The following is an 18,110-nucleotide window of genomic DNA, read 5'->3' as shown; positions in this document are numbered from 1 at the left end:
TGATTATCAGCTCTGCTGCCCGGCATTTCCATTTTTTATGCAACCAGTGAAAAAAGAGTTCTGTCCAAAGCAAGTTGAAATTTACTCTGGTGCATGCGTGATTCACAGAAACCAGCTCAAGACAACCAAATGTCTGTATCCACCAAGATACAAAAACCATTAAAGACATAGACCTGTGAGTAGCCTTAATAAGATGTAGCATAGTCGGCCTAATTATGATGAGTTATATTTGATCCAATTTTTTTCCACGGAGTTGTTGAACATGAGCAACTAAACAAACTCTTTTGTAGGACTTTCTTTCTGTTAAAGCTGCTGCAAGCCTTTGCTTGTTTGTAGGAAGTACGAGGGGACCATGAATGCATCACGAGCCCACATAATGCTCCTCTTCAGCAGTTGGAGCAGCGGGCCAGTCTGCAGAGCTCTTCCGGAGGCGGATAATCCCCATCTCTGCACGGAGTCCTAATACAATCAGAGAGGAATTGCTATCACTCACCTCAAGGAAACAAACACGTTTTGGTAGAAAATTCAATCTACGACCCCGAAGATCACCGTTAGAGGATCGAGGCTCGGACCGAAACAGAGATGGATATTTTTTGCCTTTTTGCATTTTCTGTTTTGAGTTAAGAGCCACATCCGAGCCTGATAAACTGATCCTTAATAATGTGGCAGCTGCTGTCGCATTTTATTTAGTTTGAGGAAAAAGAGCATCCCATATCCTGTATTTTCTGATTCGATCACCATGTTGACATACCATCTGGCGTTAACTTTAATCATTGCGGCTCTCTCGCGGGTCAGCAGCGTACCACTAACTCTCTCATCACCCGCGACGCTGCTCAATTCAACATCATCATCATCATCGTCCATCATCAGCGAAGACGAGGATACGAATAATGTCACAGATGTTGCCGTGGGATCCAGGATTTCATCCATTATGACGCATCTACCAACTCTAAAAAACATAGTTATTGTCGTCTTCGTGCTAACAGCTGCTCTCATCACATGCCTGGTCATCAAAGTGATCAGGTAAGCAGGTTCACCTAGTATAATCCCTATTCGGCCTACAATAATAGCCAGCCTCGCAATATAGTCACAGTATGATGACGACTTCTCATTTACTGCTGGTAAATGAATCGATTAGGAGCATGTGGGTGTGAAGGTGGAAGCCAAGAGTTGAGTTCTTGGCCTATTTAATGATGATCCGATGGGAAGCAGCCTACGATCCTGTATGTTATATGGATATGTAGTGTGAAGTACCAGTCTTCTTTTTTGGCATTCATATTGTGATATTTTCCAATTTAATGGAAGGGATGAATTTGTTATAATTGATATTGATTACATATGTTATTGACATTGATTGATTGATTTTCACGAGCATGAATAAATATGGGGGGGGGGGGAAAGTCACATTTTGAACCCCTCTATGACATTTGACTGAATATTTTTGAGGAGTTGTTAAAGAAAACAAGACATTTGAGGTAGTTTTGAGATTTCTTTTTTTTTTTTTTTGGGGGGGGGGGGCACTGAAAATTAAAATTTAGGAAATGACTGTCAGATAATTAATGATATAAACAATGCAGCCCTCACACAGAAAACACCCTGAGACTATTTGGCATGTTCGATTATTATTTGTCAGGCACAACAGTTGGTTGCCTTGAAGGAGGGTGAATGCCAAAATCACCAGTTTCAATTTAAATTGAATGCAAACATCAGCCTGTTAGGACTGTGTTCAAGCTTTATTATGCTTGTAAGATCTCAGAAATCACCATCTGAATAGACTTAAATCGATTTACAGCTAAGGTTGTGAATATAGTGAATAGGTTTGATGTTGTCAGATTGTAAGCCTTGGTTTCAATGGTTGTTTAATTTCCACAGATCTGGCAGACGGATCAGAAAAACACGTAAATATGACATCATAACGACTCCTGCAGAGCGAGTGGAGATGGCCCCTCTGAATGAGGAGAATGATGATGATGATGACTCAACCCTGTTTGATGTCAAATACAGGTTAGTTTTTTTTTTTTTTACTACCCAGAGATAAGAATGCCCATGCACCAGATGTGCATTTTATTCTGAGATAAAATACAAATGTCCTCTTCTTCTGAACAAATGAAAATATAATCACTCCGAGAATTTCACACACTGACACGCATCAGTAAAGTCTTGCTGATGGTTCCCTGGTAAGAAATATTCGAGACCGTGTAAATGTACAACCACATTGTATTTGTATTGTTTATGTCCCTGTTCTAATGTTTAAACTTTAAACCACCTGGTTTTGCTTCACTCACTTTATTTGCCCTCAGTGCGTCTAGTTATCACGTTAGAAAATGTAGTTAGAAAATGTTTCACCTTGATTTGCCTCTGTAAAGTATGTGACTGTTTTGACTACATTAGTAAGTTAGCATGTGCTAATAGAATAGCTGTTGCTGGTCTGCTTTTACTGCGGTGAATACATAGTACAGAAAGTTGAAAGTCATTATGATGTCTTACAAACACCAATCATAACACACCGAGAATAAACACAAAAAAAGTATCAGAAATGTGGTTTGAACTACTCCAGTGCACTTTTTAAAGACTCACTGTTTTAGTTCGGGGGATGTTGACTTAGGTTTCACCCTTCCGTCATTCTATTGTTCTTTAACACACATCTACTTCCTCATAGAGAGAAATAATGTCCTGTTTGCCTGACATTCCTGACTTCCAAGTCAGACCAAACCCTGTTGGAGAACATATTTGTTGAGTAAAACATCAGATAAGATTCTGTTTAGTAACTGTGTGAATTCTGTTTTCTTTCTTTTTTGCAGGTGAACCCAAACACGGACATCCAGATTTCTTAACAGCTATAATTTTCCCGGGACCACTCGAGTGATTCCCTCTATTTTTGTATGTGTTGTTAAGTCTTACCAAATCAGTAACTTCTCCGCAGCAGCTTGTGCATGGCTTTTTAAATCTTTGTTTAAAGGAGTGGAGCCACTGAGATATCATTGTTGCTGCTATACTGACACTTTTGTTATGTGGCTCAGAAACTTGCCTACTTCTTTCTAAGATGAAACAACTGAAAGCCTCATGCTGTACTGCATATGACAGTATGCCGGTCATTGAGTTTATTGTAGCAATGCCTCGTTTGAATCTTTGATAAACTTATGAAAACATGAAGGATTAATTATCACACTTTAAGTTACGTACAAATGTGTCATCTTGTGGCCACAAAGATCGCCAGTTTGATTGTCAAATGATAACATGCAACAAATGTTGTGCAACAAACATACAAACATTTAGTATTTGCACACTATTAAAAAGTATACTGTACTTTGTATTTGACCTTAACTTTCATACTAAACAGGCTTCTGTCTATACTAACCACTATATTGTTCGTAAACACTGTATGATTGCTGTTCTTATCTTTGGAGTAAATGTCTATTTTTTTACACAGTGATGGAAGACATTCCTGTTTTGCTGTTAAATCAGCAGAAACGTTTTAAACCCAAAGGAAAATGATAAGATTATATTTTTAAGGTGTCTATAAAACTATTTACTCTGAATTTAAATGCTGTAAACGATTGTGATCAGGTCTGTTTTTTTTAATCATATAAAAATGTCATTTATTCAAGTAACCACTGAACTAAGTCAACAACAGACAGACGGCGGTGATGAAGTGACTTTATTTAAGTGTTTGACATGCACATTTCTTAAATTCAGCTGTTTAATCAATTTAAATCAAGTTGAAAAAAGCCCTTCTTGTTAGAGATAAAAGTCAAATGATATGTAAAGTCTCTTTCCACCTTTCACTGGAATACAACACACAGCAATCAACCAAAAGTCTGACTCAAAGCTTCTATAAAGATTTCAGGAAACAGTTTACGACCAACAAACACAATGCCAGGATGTTGTCTGCAGTTAATGAGTGTGGGTGTTGTAGATTACCTTTTATTTTAATCCAAACTGTTATTTTATAATGTACTGTGTCTACATGTGCAGCTGTTTCCAAATTACCTCCACCCCTATTTAACAGTTACAAGGAAAGAGACAACAGTTGGGAGTCCTACATAACTTTTTCAATGTATTCTTTTCAGGAGAAAGACTGTTGTGTATTTTTTCTTTTTTCGAAACTAAAGTTAGTGACATTCATGACAGACTGGATAGATTTGTCTTTGTAAGGTGTGACCAGTATGCATGGATGATGTGTGTGAATCTTATAATCAGATGTAAATCAAGTTTTGACATTTTTTGAAATAATGCATTCATGCAGAATCCTGGATATTTCACGTGTTTTCCATCAGACTTTGTGACTTCCGTTTCCTTGGAGGTTTTGTCAAAGAAATACGTGTTTGACTGTGTGCAGAACTATTCGGATCCATGCTTGTGACTGTGCTTTTTCCATCTCAGCCTTCTACAGTTGTCATCTTCCATTAAGTTTTTTTCTTTAATCATTGTAAACTGGTGAAAGAAAAGATGCTAATCCTGGACTTTTATTAGGACTGTATCATCTGCTGCAGAACATTCCTCTTGTAAAAAAAAAAGAATCAAAGTCTTTGTGGAAGCTGTTCAGACACTGTAGCAAATTTCCCTCAGCCCACATTTAAAGACAAGAAACGTTGAAACTGTTCTGGAAGTTTATTGAAAACAGGTCCCTTCTTGGTTTCTGAGATGTGTTGTGCACCCATAGTCGTTAAGACTAAGTTTCCATTTCTTTAAAAACACTACTGAAATAAAACATGATCCTTTGATGAGTTACATCCTTTAAAGAGAGAGCGGAGATTCTTGTTTCCCCCCTTTCTTGTCCATTTGTGTATTTTCTGCCACAGACTAAATACATTCAGTTTGTCATTACTACACAAGTGTCCTTAAGTCACATTGAATTTTTAAAATACAAAAAAGAAGAAATGAACATGAGTTGCATGTAGACCTACATGCAATACTTACATTGGTTTGCTTGAATATAACAAAAACGAACAGATATTTACATAGTATAAATGAGACAAAATGGTGACTTTTTTTTTTTTTGCTTTATCGTGGTGGTTTCTACAGAGCAGGACAGGAGTGGAAAGTTTTATAACTTGTAGCAAATCCCAGATTCTGGGCTAATTAACTTAATTGTGTTGGTCACAGAATGTTTCTATTTTTGCCTCAGTCAGACAAGCTCTCACAAATAAAACCTTTCATCGCTCCAGACTGCTGACGTCCCTTTCACCACTTTCATGTTTATTCTTAACTGGCAGAGTAGTAAGGCCGACATGCAAGTCAACAATCACATCCTGTCAAAACAAAACTTTTGTGAACAAATCACATGGCTGGATGTGCGTGAGGCATCTTGTTGAGCTGCAGAGATCTTTGAATATCTCAAATATTTGTGGCAATATAGCTAAAAGGAGATAGTTTGTTGTTGAATAGTAACTCGAGAATTTGCCAAGAGAAAGAGAAAAACCTGAAATTAAACTTCAAGACTTACTGGGTTACAAAATTGAAAGTAAAATCCAGAGCAGCATTGATTAGTTTCACCAGTCAGTCTGCTACTGGCCTGAAAATCCATATCAAATTGAGTTGCCTCCCTGTTTTCATTAAGATAGTCATGTAACTCTGTTTTCCCACCAACAGATGTTCCTTGAACATTTTTTATTTCTGGTCAAATGTAAACGATCCAATTTTAAAGTGGGGCAAATTCACTGAATGTAGGCACAAATATTGGCAGCTTCAATCTGTCTTCTCGAAGGATTTGAATACTGGCCAAAACACACAATATTTACAAATATTATTCATACATTGTTTTAAATGAATAAAAGGCTGTATACAATTCATCAGCATCAGTGTAAATGCTCTAAAACAGTTCCTAAGTGTGAATCACATTGAATTTAATGCACATTTTGGGGCTCATTTCTTACATAACATTAGCAAGAACATCACCAATACATTCATGAATTTAAAAAACGTCCTACTTAAATAACACAAGTACATTCTAACCTCTTCGACAACAACATTCAATGCAGTAACTGGGCTGGTGTTCTTTTAAGAAAACATAAAGTAAGCCGGCTTTCAGCTAAAAGTCTGCGTAAACACTCTTATGTGAACAGCTGGCTCTCTCTTTTCTCTCCTCACAGGCGCTGAACATGCTTTCCTTCTCTCGTTTATCACTCCGGGTCACCTGACTGTTTCACATGGCAGTCCCCCCCCCACGCAATGAATGACCTGTTTTACCATGAACTCCCATTAAGAAGGTACAAAACGTTCTCTTTCAGAGAAAAATCAGAAGTTGAACCCAACGGTTTTTAAATGTTAGAAATGTTTTGTCGTCTTTTATCCTCTTTCTCCCTGATTATTAAGTGCTTCCATCTTGTGGCCCGAACAGTGACTCGCAAGACTGATCAAGTCAGCAACCCCCTAATGCTGTGAACTTGTTAGGCAAATTACAAACTCGCCCTTTAATGAAGCCCTAGTGTGTATCAAAAACATGTGGAGATATCACCGTTTTGTCACAAAATTAAATCATAAAAATGTAGCCCCCCCCCCCCCTCCATGATCAATTACTGAAAACCACACAGGAAGTCTGTTCAGACTTAAACTGAAAGTGTTCTGTTTAAGAGAGGTAAGGGGCCGTCAGATGGATGTGACAGGATCTCCATGAACAGTGTGCACAAAAGAGTCTCATTATATTAAAAGCTTGCTGTAGAAATCTCATGAAAATCACCAGATTGACTATAAGAGCTGAAAATAGAAAAAAAAAAAGAAGTTCATTCCAAGTACTGAAAATAAGTTATTTCAAGTGTTATAAAAGTAAGCAAAGTAGGGTAGCAAGAAAACTGTTCAGTAGTTGATATGAAGTTTTTCCATTCAACTACTTCTGCGGACTCCTCTCTACATCACAGCTTCCTGTGTGGAGCCGCAGCGCCCCCTGCCTGTGCAAATTGCTTAGGGTCCTGAACTCCAGCGGCATTGTGTGAGGACTGGCGCTGGACGTGTACTCGTACTTAAGAGTATCGTAGTAGTGGTATTTGACCGGTCTGCCCTGTGGGTCGAGCGGGAAGGGCCAGAAGCCGTAAAGGTGGATTTCCTCACAGAAGCGAGTGGCCATGGTGTACATGAGGAGCCCCGTGGTAGGACGCTTGATGTGCACGTTGTTGGTTAGCCAGTACCTGAAAGACGTACAGTTTGTGGTTAGCTACTGACAGTGAATACATCCTCTTTATCTACATTAGAAATACAGCAAAGAGGAGCATTTTCAAGGTTTGTTTTTGTGTAAGTATTCAAGATGGGAGCATCACTCATCTCCTTCAGTCAGATCAGTCTTCCTTTGGGCTTTGAAATTTAGTGAGACACACACACACACACACACACACACACACACACACACACACACACACACACACACACACACACACACACACACACACACACACACACACACACACACACACACACACACACACACACACACACACACACACACACACACACACACACACACACACACACACACACACACACACACACACAGCTCTCAGATAAGTCAACAGTCAGTGACCTTTTCCTCATACTCGATCTACTCTCTGGATGATCTGTGAAAATTCTCCATCTTCATCATTAATTCTGTCTGGGAGTCTCAAAATGTTCTTTTTCCACGTGGACAGAAGCAGATAGTGAGATAACTGACAGACATGCTTGATCTTAATTCTTAAAATCATTCAGGCCAAATCAAACTTTCCATAATTTTAGCTTCTCACATGCAGAGACTTGCGTGTTCTCACATAACTGTAAAATAAACAATCTTTGGTATCTGAAATGTTGAATGGTATAATAAAAAGTCTAAGGGGGGAATTTTTAAGCAAGGAAATGGCAATGATTTTTTTTAAAAATACATATTTTCCAACTTTCCTTTTACTGGATAACATAAAATAAATTAAAAATGATAGCATATTGCTGCTCCATTTTTCTCAACTTTGAAACGTAAAACAAACCTCCATCCGAGGAAGTCATCTGCACAGGGAACATCGTTTCTGTTTGTTAATTTGAAGGGGAAACATTTAGCTGGAATAAAACAAACTACACCTGCATAAGTGGATTCATCTCACAACAATGGAAGACAATTTAGAGAATGTTTTCTCAGGACAAAAAAATAACAGTAGCTTGTTGGATAAGCACACAATGCAAAAACAAATCATTACAGTCGCAATCTTCTGCCTGAGGTGGCCTAAATGAGTTCTTTATTATTTAATCCCACACACTGGCCTCAAGGGTGGACGTTAACTTGCCTTGAGTTTTTTTTCGTCTTTTTTTTTCTCTTCAATCACCAGCTGGTTTCCCTGCCTCGAGGCTTGTGCTGTGCGCTCTCTGTGGTTAGTGCTCAAGGTCAAGTTGAGACGTAGAGGTCGTACTATTTAAAGCTGTTTATGCACCATGAAGGACAAACGACAGGACATGATTTCTAGTCCCACCCAGCACTACAGAAGGTGATAAGCATTTCAACATGTAGAAGAGGTGATAGTTTTGTTTTTAATCAGGGAAATAGTCTGATGTGGCATTAGTGTCACCGATTCTGTCCTTCACCAAACTAAAGGTCAGGGGGAGAATTTATAAAACACTAAATATTTAAGGGACAAAAGCTATTTCATCCCAAAGAACATTTGAGGATAGTATTTCTGATGTAAAACGCTGATTTTACAGACCGTTAACTACAACAATCATGGCTCAGTTCAAGCTCTTTGGAATACCGTGTGGTAGTTGGGGCATACTAGATTGCATAATTTGGTCAGTGACAGGCGATAGCTTTTAACAATGCAGGAAAGGTCCGGAAAAAAGCCCTATTGTGATGAAAGAGACGCAGACGGACTGTAGAAAAATTGCAGAGAGGGATTTTATAAAAGTCTCAAGGCACTGAAGGCCACATGGAAGACTTGCAAAATTCATTTCTTACAAAAAACCTCAACTAACTTTGAATAAGACAAAGGAAATAATAATGATCAAGAGAAATCCTGTCACCACTGGTGTGCATGTAAGAACACGCGTGTATTATGCCTCTTGCCTTGGAATGTTCAACAACCTTAAAGAGATGTTTATAAAAGGTAAAGATTCGGATGAAAACAATCCATATTCAGATTGATTTTAATTTTTGACTGTAATGTGATTTTGGGGAATAGCTCAAACGTGTGGTAAAGACTCTCTCTCTCTCTCTTTTTTTTTTTTTACTTTATTGAGCCTCCCTTAAAGGAGCAATACCTTGACTGAAGTTTATATCAATTGAGTACCTCCAATGTAGTGCCTCTGCTGGTTGCCCAGCAACGGCACATGACAACAAGACTCCGGAAATGTACTGCACCCGAGCAGTAGCCCAACGACAAGAAGTCAAAGCACGTAACAGCACAGGAAGAGTGTGCTTTTGTTATTCCTAGCCCCTCAAGAGGTAATAAAACAGTCAAATGTGTGGGTTGTTAAGTCCAGCTCGTTGGTTCAGACCGAAATATGTTCACTGAGATTTGACAGATTGTCATGACGGTAAGTAAACATTCATTCCTCCCTCAGAATGATTTTGTTTCGATATTCTGATCGTTGTGTTGACTGCTTTATCCAGATGTTAGAAAATGATGATTATTACCGGTATGCACTTAGCCTACGTGCATCAGGATGTTTGTTGTTGTTATGAGCATTGGCAGCTGATGCAAGCATAGACATCAGCATCAATAAAACAAGTAAATCTCATATTTGGTCGACTTCAGATGTGTTGTGCTAGACTCATTTTTAACATTGAACAGACAGTTACAGTCTGTTACAGATCGTTCCCTCCTGGCTGCTGTTTTCTTACATAAAACACAAACATTATATCAGTATTGATCTACTCATGCAACTCTCTGCAAGAAGAGGAAACCTCCATTACCCAAAATGTTCAGCTATTTGCTTAGGAGGGACGGAGACATTGATGCTTAATCCTGGCACCAAAATAGACCCTAGAAGTTTGTGATGTCCTTTGCACCTTGAGAAGAGACAGAGCACAATCCTCTCTGTAGCAGTGATCAGCTGTAGTGCTCGTTTTAAAAATAGACACCTGGGCAACAGATTATAAAATTTGCCAACCCCTTTGATGTGCTTTACACAGGTGTTCCTACCCTCTGACAGCGTGGAGAAGGCGCAGCGAGGGGAAGGCGGTGCGTACATCCACAGTATGCAGCAGGATGAGACGAAGAGCCCACTCCACGCGCTCCTCTCCCCCCTTAGCCATGAAGGCTGGGATCCACAGCACACTGCCGCTCAGGCTCTGGAGCCGCTGCAGGAAGCGATCCCGCCACTCGTCGCTAACCAGGTCCTGGAAGGCCCGCTGCACCACTGACGGGTTCATGGTCACCAGGTTGGTCCGCCAGCCCACGTCCTGATAGTAATCTGCCACTGGTGCCAGATTACACCTGAGGACAAACAGGCACAGGTCACTCTCTCTACCATTCACATCTGCAAACAAAAGGGTCTCTCATTAAAATGTAAAAGCATTTTGAAAAGCCAGCACAGATTCAATCGCGCTAAGTAAAGGTTTATATTCTTTCATTGTCACAGGCATGAGAAAGGAAGGACTTTTAGGGGAAAGGTCAGCTGAAGTTGTTACTTGTGAAACTTTGCCTTTGTTTTTTAAGATTTAGTGACTGATGAAGGCCTAACCTCGAATGTGAGGCAATGTTTCTTCGGACATTTCTCTTTTCTTTAGCGCACTGAGAAATGCAGAATCTAAAAAGCCTGCCGTCTATGATTTCGATTTTCATAATGAAAGAGGAAACTCACAAATCCTCAGAGGGAAAGCAGCGCTGCTACCGAGTACAGATGGGTGACTTATGAAGTAGAAAAGAAAGCCTGAATACAAATAAAATATGTAGTTACAACATGATAGCTCACACTTCCCTTCAATTGAACCTGACTTTTGATGTGAATGTGTCGTTAATTAAACACAGTGGTTATCAGTCTTACATATAAACTACAGACAAACCTTCATGTTTCTCATCTTGTAGCCTGAAAGGAATTTTTGGCTGCTATTATCTCGGCAGCATTGAAGCAGCGATGGTATGTCGAGGTGGCCTGACATCTCGCTAAACCAGCTTCATTGAGCTTTTTCCCCCTTCAATTCATCACCCATTTACCTACGTCTGCAAGCAAGTGAAACATTTTTTTGCTGCACACAATTTCCACCACGAGTGGAAGATCTGTAGCTTCATTCACCAGGGAAGCAGAGGAGGGGGGGGGGGGGGGGGGGGGCTTTCTGTTTCTTGACGTTAACGCTGGTCTTTAAAAGCCAGAAAACCTAAAGCAGGTCATTATCTTCTTTCCTCTGGAGGTGTGGCAGGTTAACACATCAGAAGTGTTTAGCACAACTCAGACTCTAATTTAAACGTCTGCTGGTGGAAGAGAACTGCTAGTGTAATACAATGACACTCAATTGAAATGCTTTTTGACGGGTGAATAAATCTAGTTATATCGGCGTATTTGTTATAAAAGTAGCCGATATCAAAAGTCACTGGGATATGCTAATATCGGACAACATTATTGGCTGGTCGATTAATGGGTCAGGCTCTATATAAAACCTGACAAATGTGCACAAACAGCTGATCCTACATTATTTCTGATCATTCAAATTTCTACTTTACATAATATTACTTGACATTATTTGAAAGCGGAGATTTAATCATGTCAGAGTAGTGCACACACATGCTGTGTGGAGTGTAGGGCACAACACTGTAGACAATATCTCTCAGTCTGATGAGCGAATGCAGAAGAAAATTCCTTAGCTTTTCAAAATGCCACATTCCCTGTTGTCCGCCATCAGCCCACAATTACCAGCCCTGCTCCAGCTCTATTATCATGCTGCTGGAGTCTGGAAATCATGACCTCTCCTCATCAGTGTAACATCACAGCAGCATGCAGGAAAGACACCCAGACAACAGAATCCATTTGTGAAATAGAAAGGAGACACACAAGGATTCAGAGGCCTTTTCAGCTATCGATCAATCGGCTCAATGAGGTGCACGCACAGGCGGCTAATCCGGCTCCATTTACTCAACAACATTCAAGTCATTGATTCATGAGAGGATATTTCTCACAGTTAATACCTCTGTATTTACTGCATGCTTTATAAGATAGTGCCAGACATCACACAGAAACCCAAACACATTACTTCTTATTGAATTTTCCATTATTATAATATAACCGAACACAGATTTATTTCCCTCCTTACCACAAGCATTGGGTTGTGATAAATTACCGAAACACAAAACAGAGTCGGCTGACGGCTCTACAAACCGAGTTTTCTGGTAAATGAGAGCAGGGATTCTGAGAGACACAATGCGTTTCTGCTAAAAGCAGGAGCTTTCCAAAATGTCAATTTTAATGTAAAATCCTGGATTTCATTGCTCTCTTTCGAGCCGTTCATTTCTGACTGTAAATTGCTGAAAAGCTTTCAGAGCTTTTAAAAAGTCCAATTATTGGTGGCGCCGATAGCGCAGCGGCAGCGCGCGCACCATGTTGCGAGGCTTTGCTCCTCGCGCGGGCGGCCTGGGTTCGCGTCCAGCCTGTGGCCACTTTCCCGCATGTCTCTCCCCACTCTCTCCCTGTTTCCGACTCTATCCACTGTCCTATCAATAAAGGCAAAAAGGCCAAAAATAAACCTTAAAAAAAAAAAAAAAGTCCAATTATTATATTTCCAGCTGTGTGAGCTCCAAACTTTAAACTAAAACCTACAAACAGCAATCATACCACAACACAACTTTCACTTTCAGCGATAAACCCAAACTTAAATGTGCTAACCCATTTTCAAAATACAGTACGATTTTATGTCCACTTCCGTGTTTTAGGTTCAAATGCCAGTGGAAGATTACTACAAGTGAAATCAATGAAACAAATACCTGATAACAAAGTCGTGAGAGTCAATCTCGGGTCCACAGCTGCTGTTCAGCAGGATCCCGGAGTTACCCACAATAGCACAGCGCCTGTGATGCTGGTTCTTCATAGGGGACGCAGTAGGCAGAAGACGGTAGAGATTTTCGGAGATGTTTGTGGTGCTGTGGCGATCAAACACATAGTGGATGATATCTCCTGGTTTCAGCGTGCCCTTCAAGATAGAGATGTCTCTCTCCGGATCGAGAAATCTCAGAATATTCTTCCTGTCAGAAGAGAAGGGAGCAAAGAGAGAGAGAGAGAGAGCTATGAAAGAGTCTGTGTTGCGGGGAGTAAACATACTCCGAGATAAATGTGCAGAGTGATGACAGTGCCTGATGAGTTTGGAGAGGGTCTTGTTGAAGGTCCAGTTGTTTGTCGAGAGTCTGGTAGTTTTATTGCAGCTTGGACGGTTCGAATCTTTGCTCGGGTTTGTCGATGCAGTTGGATCCACATGTGCTGTGGTCTTTCTAAAACGGAAAGGAAAAGTCATGTTGTTGGCAAACTTGAAAGATCTGATCAGTGAAAAACTAAAGATAAAAAGCGGATTTTATGTGTGTACATCTTTCCCTTTTTACTAGATTGTAGGTCTAAGAATACATTATGTCACATGTTGTTCAGGTTATAAAGCCCTCTGAGACTACACTTTGAGAAGCACTGGTACAATCAAACAGTTTATTTCCTCTTGTACAAACATGGAGTATTTAATAAATCAAGGTTTAGTATTTAATTGCCAATTTCACTTAAACTTGACTCAATTTCAACAACTCACAAATGCAACGGTTTGAAATGCCCTGCAGAAGCAAAACATCATTTAAGTTATGGAACTAGGCTCATGTCCACATCACTCCTCGCAGATTTATGATATATGCAGATATTTAAAGAGTCATGAGAGAATATGCCGAGCCCCCAGAATGACTCATGTCAAGTGTGAAATCAGCACAGCTCCAGCTGCCTTCTAGAACTGACTTGCAGTCGTTGCTCCTTTTTTTGGCTCGGTATTACTCTTTTGACTGTACTGCACTCACTTCATATGAGTGAAGTACAGGATAGTTTTCATTTTTAAAACACACAGAACAAGGCTTGAACAGTTTTTATATTTGCTTTTTAGTTATACAGTCTCTAAGTACTTAAAATTGTTTCCGATTCAATCACCTGAAGCCCCAAAATAAAACTGACAATGTATTAGATAAGTAAATGTTACTTAATTATTGGATAAACCCATTTTCTGCACGAGTACTTTTGATTCTCGTCATTCATTTAAGCGATATAAGTTGTGCGCTATGAAACATTTCTGCAGCACCTTGCGATGTAAAAGTACATTTTTACATAAAGATTGGATCCCCTGTTCGAAGCAGAATTCATTACCTGGCCTTGGCTTGGATGAGGTTTACAACATTTAAACACGTTTTATGATGCTATTTTTTTTTCTGACGGATGTGTTCAGTGTCACATGGATACCAATTTAATTGAGATATATTTATAGCAGGGGCCCACTTGCTGTAAAAAGTAATGAGACACTCAGTGTGAATGACTCATGCAAAGGAATCAAAGCACACCAACAATCATATAGAAACACCAGGAAGATCCCTACCGCTGGCTTCCAGCTGGATGTTTATCCATCTATATATGGAGAAAATTGGATTTCTAACCTGTACGGCTTAGGGATGAGCAGGTGAAAGTTGCTCTTCTTCGAGTGTCCAGTTTTTCTAGAGAGAAAAAAAACGATTTAGATTAAATTATAAATCAAACCAGCAGCCTGAATTCTTCTAATGGACTGATACTTTATATCTTTCCTGTTATCATATCATGTAACAATAAGGCACTTACACTGTTCGATACTGTACTTACATCTTTTAAGACAGAATGAAGGTGAAAAGCAAGCATTAAGTTATTTTTAGAGCAATCCACTGTGGGCCCATTTGCTGATGTAATGAGGAGAAATGTGGCCTTAATGGACTCCCATTATACTGAAAGGAGGATTTCTTCTCACAGGGGTGTTGAATATGCCAGCTAGTTTGTTTTTTTTAAAGCAGTTTTTTTTTTTTTTTTGCAATCATGACCTTGATCTCATCTGAAAAACTCTAAACAAGAATATCCGTGAATGAAGCAGCTAAGAACAGAATCAGAAGAGTTCAGCAGCGACAGAAAGGTGAGGTCAGGTGGGCTTTTCACTCTCATTTTACAACCCTGGTGCTCTCAAATGTAATGAAATCAATGTATCAGGCAGCGTTTATGCACAAGTGGAATTGGTTCTGGTTCTTCTCCCTCTGCGGCTCACAAAGCAATATGACCTCATTCGACATGATCCACAGCCGGGTAATTGCATTCAAAACAAACAGGTCTTTTTTTTGCCGAAGGGGAGTCCAAACATCTTTAGAGAAAGATAAGTCATTTTTCTCCTGCTTTTCAAGGTATCACAGGCTCTTTACTCAGTGATGAGAGCAGGAGGAGGATGCTGCACTGTTGAAGGCTGGTTGGTTTTCTTTGGAACACAAGTGTTTGATTCTAAATCAAGATTGTGTTTTCTTTTAGGTCAAAACCAAGTGGGGCGCGCGCGCGCGCACGCGTGTGTGTGTGTGTGTGTGTGTGAGATTGAGTGAGTGAGTGAGTGAGTGAGAGAGAGTGAGAGAGAGAGAGTGAGAGAGAGAGAGAGAGTGAGAGAGAGAGAGAGAGAGAGAGAGAGAGAGAGAGAGAGAGAAAGATAGAGTTAGAAGATTTCTGCTGCACTGCTCAACATTTCAAAGTCTGAGTCTGGGAAATAAAAATAGAGAGAGGAAGATCGCTTTTGTTTCCATCTGTTGCCCCTCCTCTCTCTCTGTCCATTATGTCTGTCTGACTCTCTCTCTCTCTGTCTCTCTCTCACACACACACTATCTATCTATCTATCTATCTATCTATCTATCTATCTCACACACACACCTCTCTCTCTATCTCTCTCTCACACACACCTCTCTCTCTCTCTATCTCTCTCTCTCACACACACACATCTCTCTCTCTCTCTCTTTCTCTCTCTCCCATAGTGTAAACGTATCCTATCCCGCATGCAGCCTGCTGCAAGACAAATAGCCTAAATCCTTGGAGACCCAGGCAGACTGCCTTCTTAACAGCTGCTGCTGCTGCACTCAAGTGTTACAAATGTTGAAATGAATCATGCTCCGTCCACATTTAACTCTAAACTTAGGCTACATTTAAATCCCACCAACTAATTCATTCAGTGGTTTATTCTAGTTCCTTACACTTACCGTATCCCGAGCTGAGATGAACCTGCCTAACAAAAAAAACAAAACAATGGAGCACACTCAAACACATGCGTGGAGAAATCACGGTGGGCTACTTACGCAGTTCCTTCCTCCACTTGTGTAATATCACCTATGATCAAAAGCACCACCAGGGATACAAAGGCGAACAGCAGCGTGCGGAACACAATCGGCATGGCTGAGGGGGAGTCTGCAACCGGGGGAGTCCCTCCTTCCAGCAAACACTGAGCTACAATAACCTGCTCTTGTTTTCCATTTAGAAACCGGCTATCAGCTCACTCATCTCTCCTCTTGTTCTTATCGCCGGGGCTTCGGTCTTTGAATCCCCCCTCGTCTCTGTGAACGATTGTGAATGGGCTCGCTTCCTAACGGGTCGATGCTGCTGCCGCCTGTCCCCACTGCTCCCTTCTATTCCCCAGTCAAACTTTGAAAGCGTGCACCTACACAGCCTGCCATGGGAGCAGCGAGATGTAGACCACATGCAGTCTTAAAGAAACAGGAGCCAAATGTCCATTTCCACCATCAGTCCGCTGGATCACACTCACCCAATGTTAGATCAGAAGATAGTATCCTAGCTGCTTCAGTGTTGCACACTATTAAGCAATTGTCCAAGAAAAGGAGCCCTACTTTTATTTTATGCTTCATGCGTGGTCTCTTTAGCCAACAGTTCAGAATGGTCATGGATCAGAGACCGCCTGAAGTTCTTGGGTATCTTTTTTTAATGGATATGTTTTAACATAGCTTACATGTAGGCTTCTTTATTTGAGTTCACGCATTCTGTCCAAGCAGCAATCTCAAACCTATCAGCTATTGTCCAATGTTATATCCTTCATAGGTGATGGTCAACTTTTTGGGGAAACAGGAATTTCAGCCAATAATTCTGTTTCATGTATTGCCTTCCAATAATTCTGTTTCATGTATTGCCGTCGGTGACTGTTCGTCTAGCAATTTAGAAGGAACATATAAAAAAAAATTTTTTTACAGTATTTTTGAATTTTTTTTTCAATCTATCGACCCACAAAATTTGGAATAATTCCATCCAGTCCTTTGTTTGTGGTCTGCTTAAGACTTACCACAGAGAAAAATACTCTTTCACTTTTTCACATTCGTTTGTGACATAAAAAGGTGGATTCTGTTCAGAAAATCCCCTCCCCTGGTATCTCCATCCATGGACTCCACCTCCAACCTTAAACTAAACTCTTGTGCAGTTCTGCCATTGTTATTCTCACGACAGAGAAGTGATGTCAACTGGGAAAACTCAGGGGGTCTCATTGAATTTAAAGAGACACGCACCAAAACGAAGCATTCCAAGAGAGCTGGTTTCTACAGGGTCACAAACCTCCTCTGGGGTTTGATTCATTTGGGCCAAAGCACAGAAGAGATGTTTTATTTAAACCACGGGACAGTTTGAACAGGTAAAAAAAGGGTATAATATGTCCCCTTTAAGAAGTGGGAATGGACAGACAACTGTTAGCTGCACTTCTATGAATAAATCTATTTAAATACATTTATTTTAGCTTGATCCTCATCATATGAGCTCCGATTGGTTGCAACAGAATAACACTACAACTGGTGCTCTTTACCCCTTTTTCTGTCCACATGGACTGTTTTCCTGCAGAGCCCAGGAGGTGACATGGATGTTTTTTTTATTATTATTATTTTTACATACACAAGCTCTCTATTGCATGCACCCATTTGTACTTACTTTTTATGCAAATATCACACTGTTCACTTTACTGTACTAACAAGATATCAGATAAATGTATGCTTCTGTTTTTTTAGGTGAGTAAAAAAATAATTATCTTTATGATGTTAACAGTGATGATTCTGTATCAGACTAATTACAACTGACTTATTGTTGTTCAGTGTTTGTATGTTATTGATGTAGTTATAATGGGGCACCCATGGGAGTCAGGATTGTTTGATTGTTTTAGCTTTTCCCTGCTCAGAAATAAGAAA

General features: G+C 40.0%; 2 protein-coding genes across 2 annotated transcripts; one reads left to right on the top strand and one right to left on the bottom strand.

The window, feature by feature from the left end:
* Positions 1 to 380: 380 nt before the first annotated feature.
* fam174b (family with sequence similarity 174 member B) lies at positions 381 to 6,720 on the top strand. The gene is made up of 3 exons (XM_079346205.1): positions 381 to 1,023; positions 1,873 to 2,004; positions 2,802 to 6,720. The coding sequence occupies exons 1-3, from the start codon at positions 740 to 742 to the stop codon at positions 2,803 to 2,805; spliced, it is 420 nt and encodes a 139-aa protein (XP_079202331.1). The 5' UTR covers positions 381 to 739; the 3' UTR covers positions 2,806 to 6,720.
* Positions 6,277 to 16,715, bottom strand: st8sia2 (ST8 alpha-N-acetyl-neuraminide alpha-2,8-sialyltransferase 2). The gene is made up of 6 exons (XM_079346204.1): positions 16,233 to 16,715; positions 14,544 to 14,600; positions 13,227 to 13,361; positions 12,861 to 13,118; positions 10,089 to 10,382; positions 6,277 to 7,124 (listed from the first exon to the last, which is right to left on the bottom strand). The coding sequence occupies exons 1-6, from the start codon at positions 16,325 to 16,327 to the stop codon at positions 6,827 to 6,829; spliced, it is 1,137 nt and encodes a 378-aa protein (XP_079202330.1). The 5' UTR covers positions 16,328 to 16,715; the 3' UTR covers positions 6,277 to 6,826.
* Positions 16,716 to 18,110: the final 1,395 nt, after the last annotated feature.

This window comes from Symphodus melops, assembly GCF_947650265.1.
Source record: "Symphodus melops genome assembly, chromosome: 6".
NCBI lineage: Eukaryota > Metazoa > Chordata > Actinopteri > Labriformes > Labridae > Symphodus > Symphodus melops.
The sequence above is the reverse complement of the archived record's forward strand: the minus strand, read 5'-3'. Positions and strand labels throughout refer to the sequence as shown.

What these genes read in the sequence shown, in the direction of transcription:
- fam174b (XM_079346205.1), top strand. Translation starts at nt 740, where the DNA reads ATGTTGACATACCATCTGGCGTTAACTTTAATCATTGCGGCTCTCTCG. An exon ending in CTGGTCATCAAAGTGATCAG is followed by an intron (nt 1,024 to 1,872) that starts GTAAGCAGGTTC and finishes TAATTTCCACAG; the next exon opens with ATCTGGCAGACGGATCAGAA.
- st8sia2 (XM_079346204.1), bottom strand. Translation starts at nt 16,327, where the DNA reads ATGCCGATTGTGTTCCGCACGCTGCTGTTCGCCTTTGTATCCCTGGTG. An exon ending in CAAGTGGAGGAAGGAACTGC is followed by an intron (nt 14,601 to 16,232) that starts GTAAGTAGCCCA and finishes TTTTCTCTCTAG; the next exon opens with AAAAACTGGACACTCGAAGA. An exon ending in CTCATCCCTAAGCCGTACAG is followed by an intron (nt 13,362 to 14,543) that starts GTTAGAAATCCA and finishes TTTCCGTTTTAG; the next exon opens with AAAGACCACAGCACATGTGG.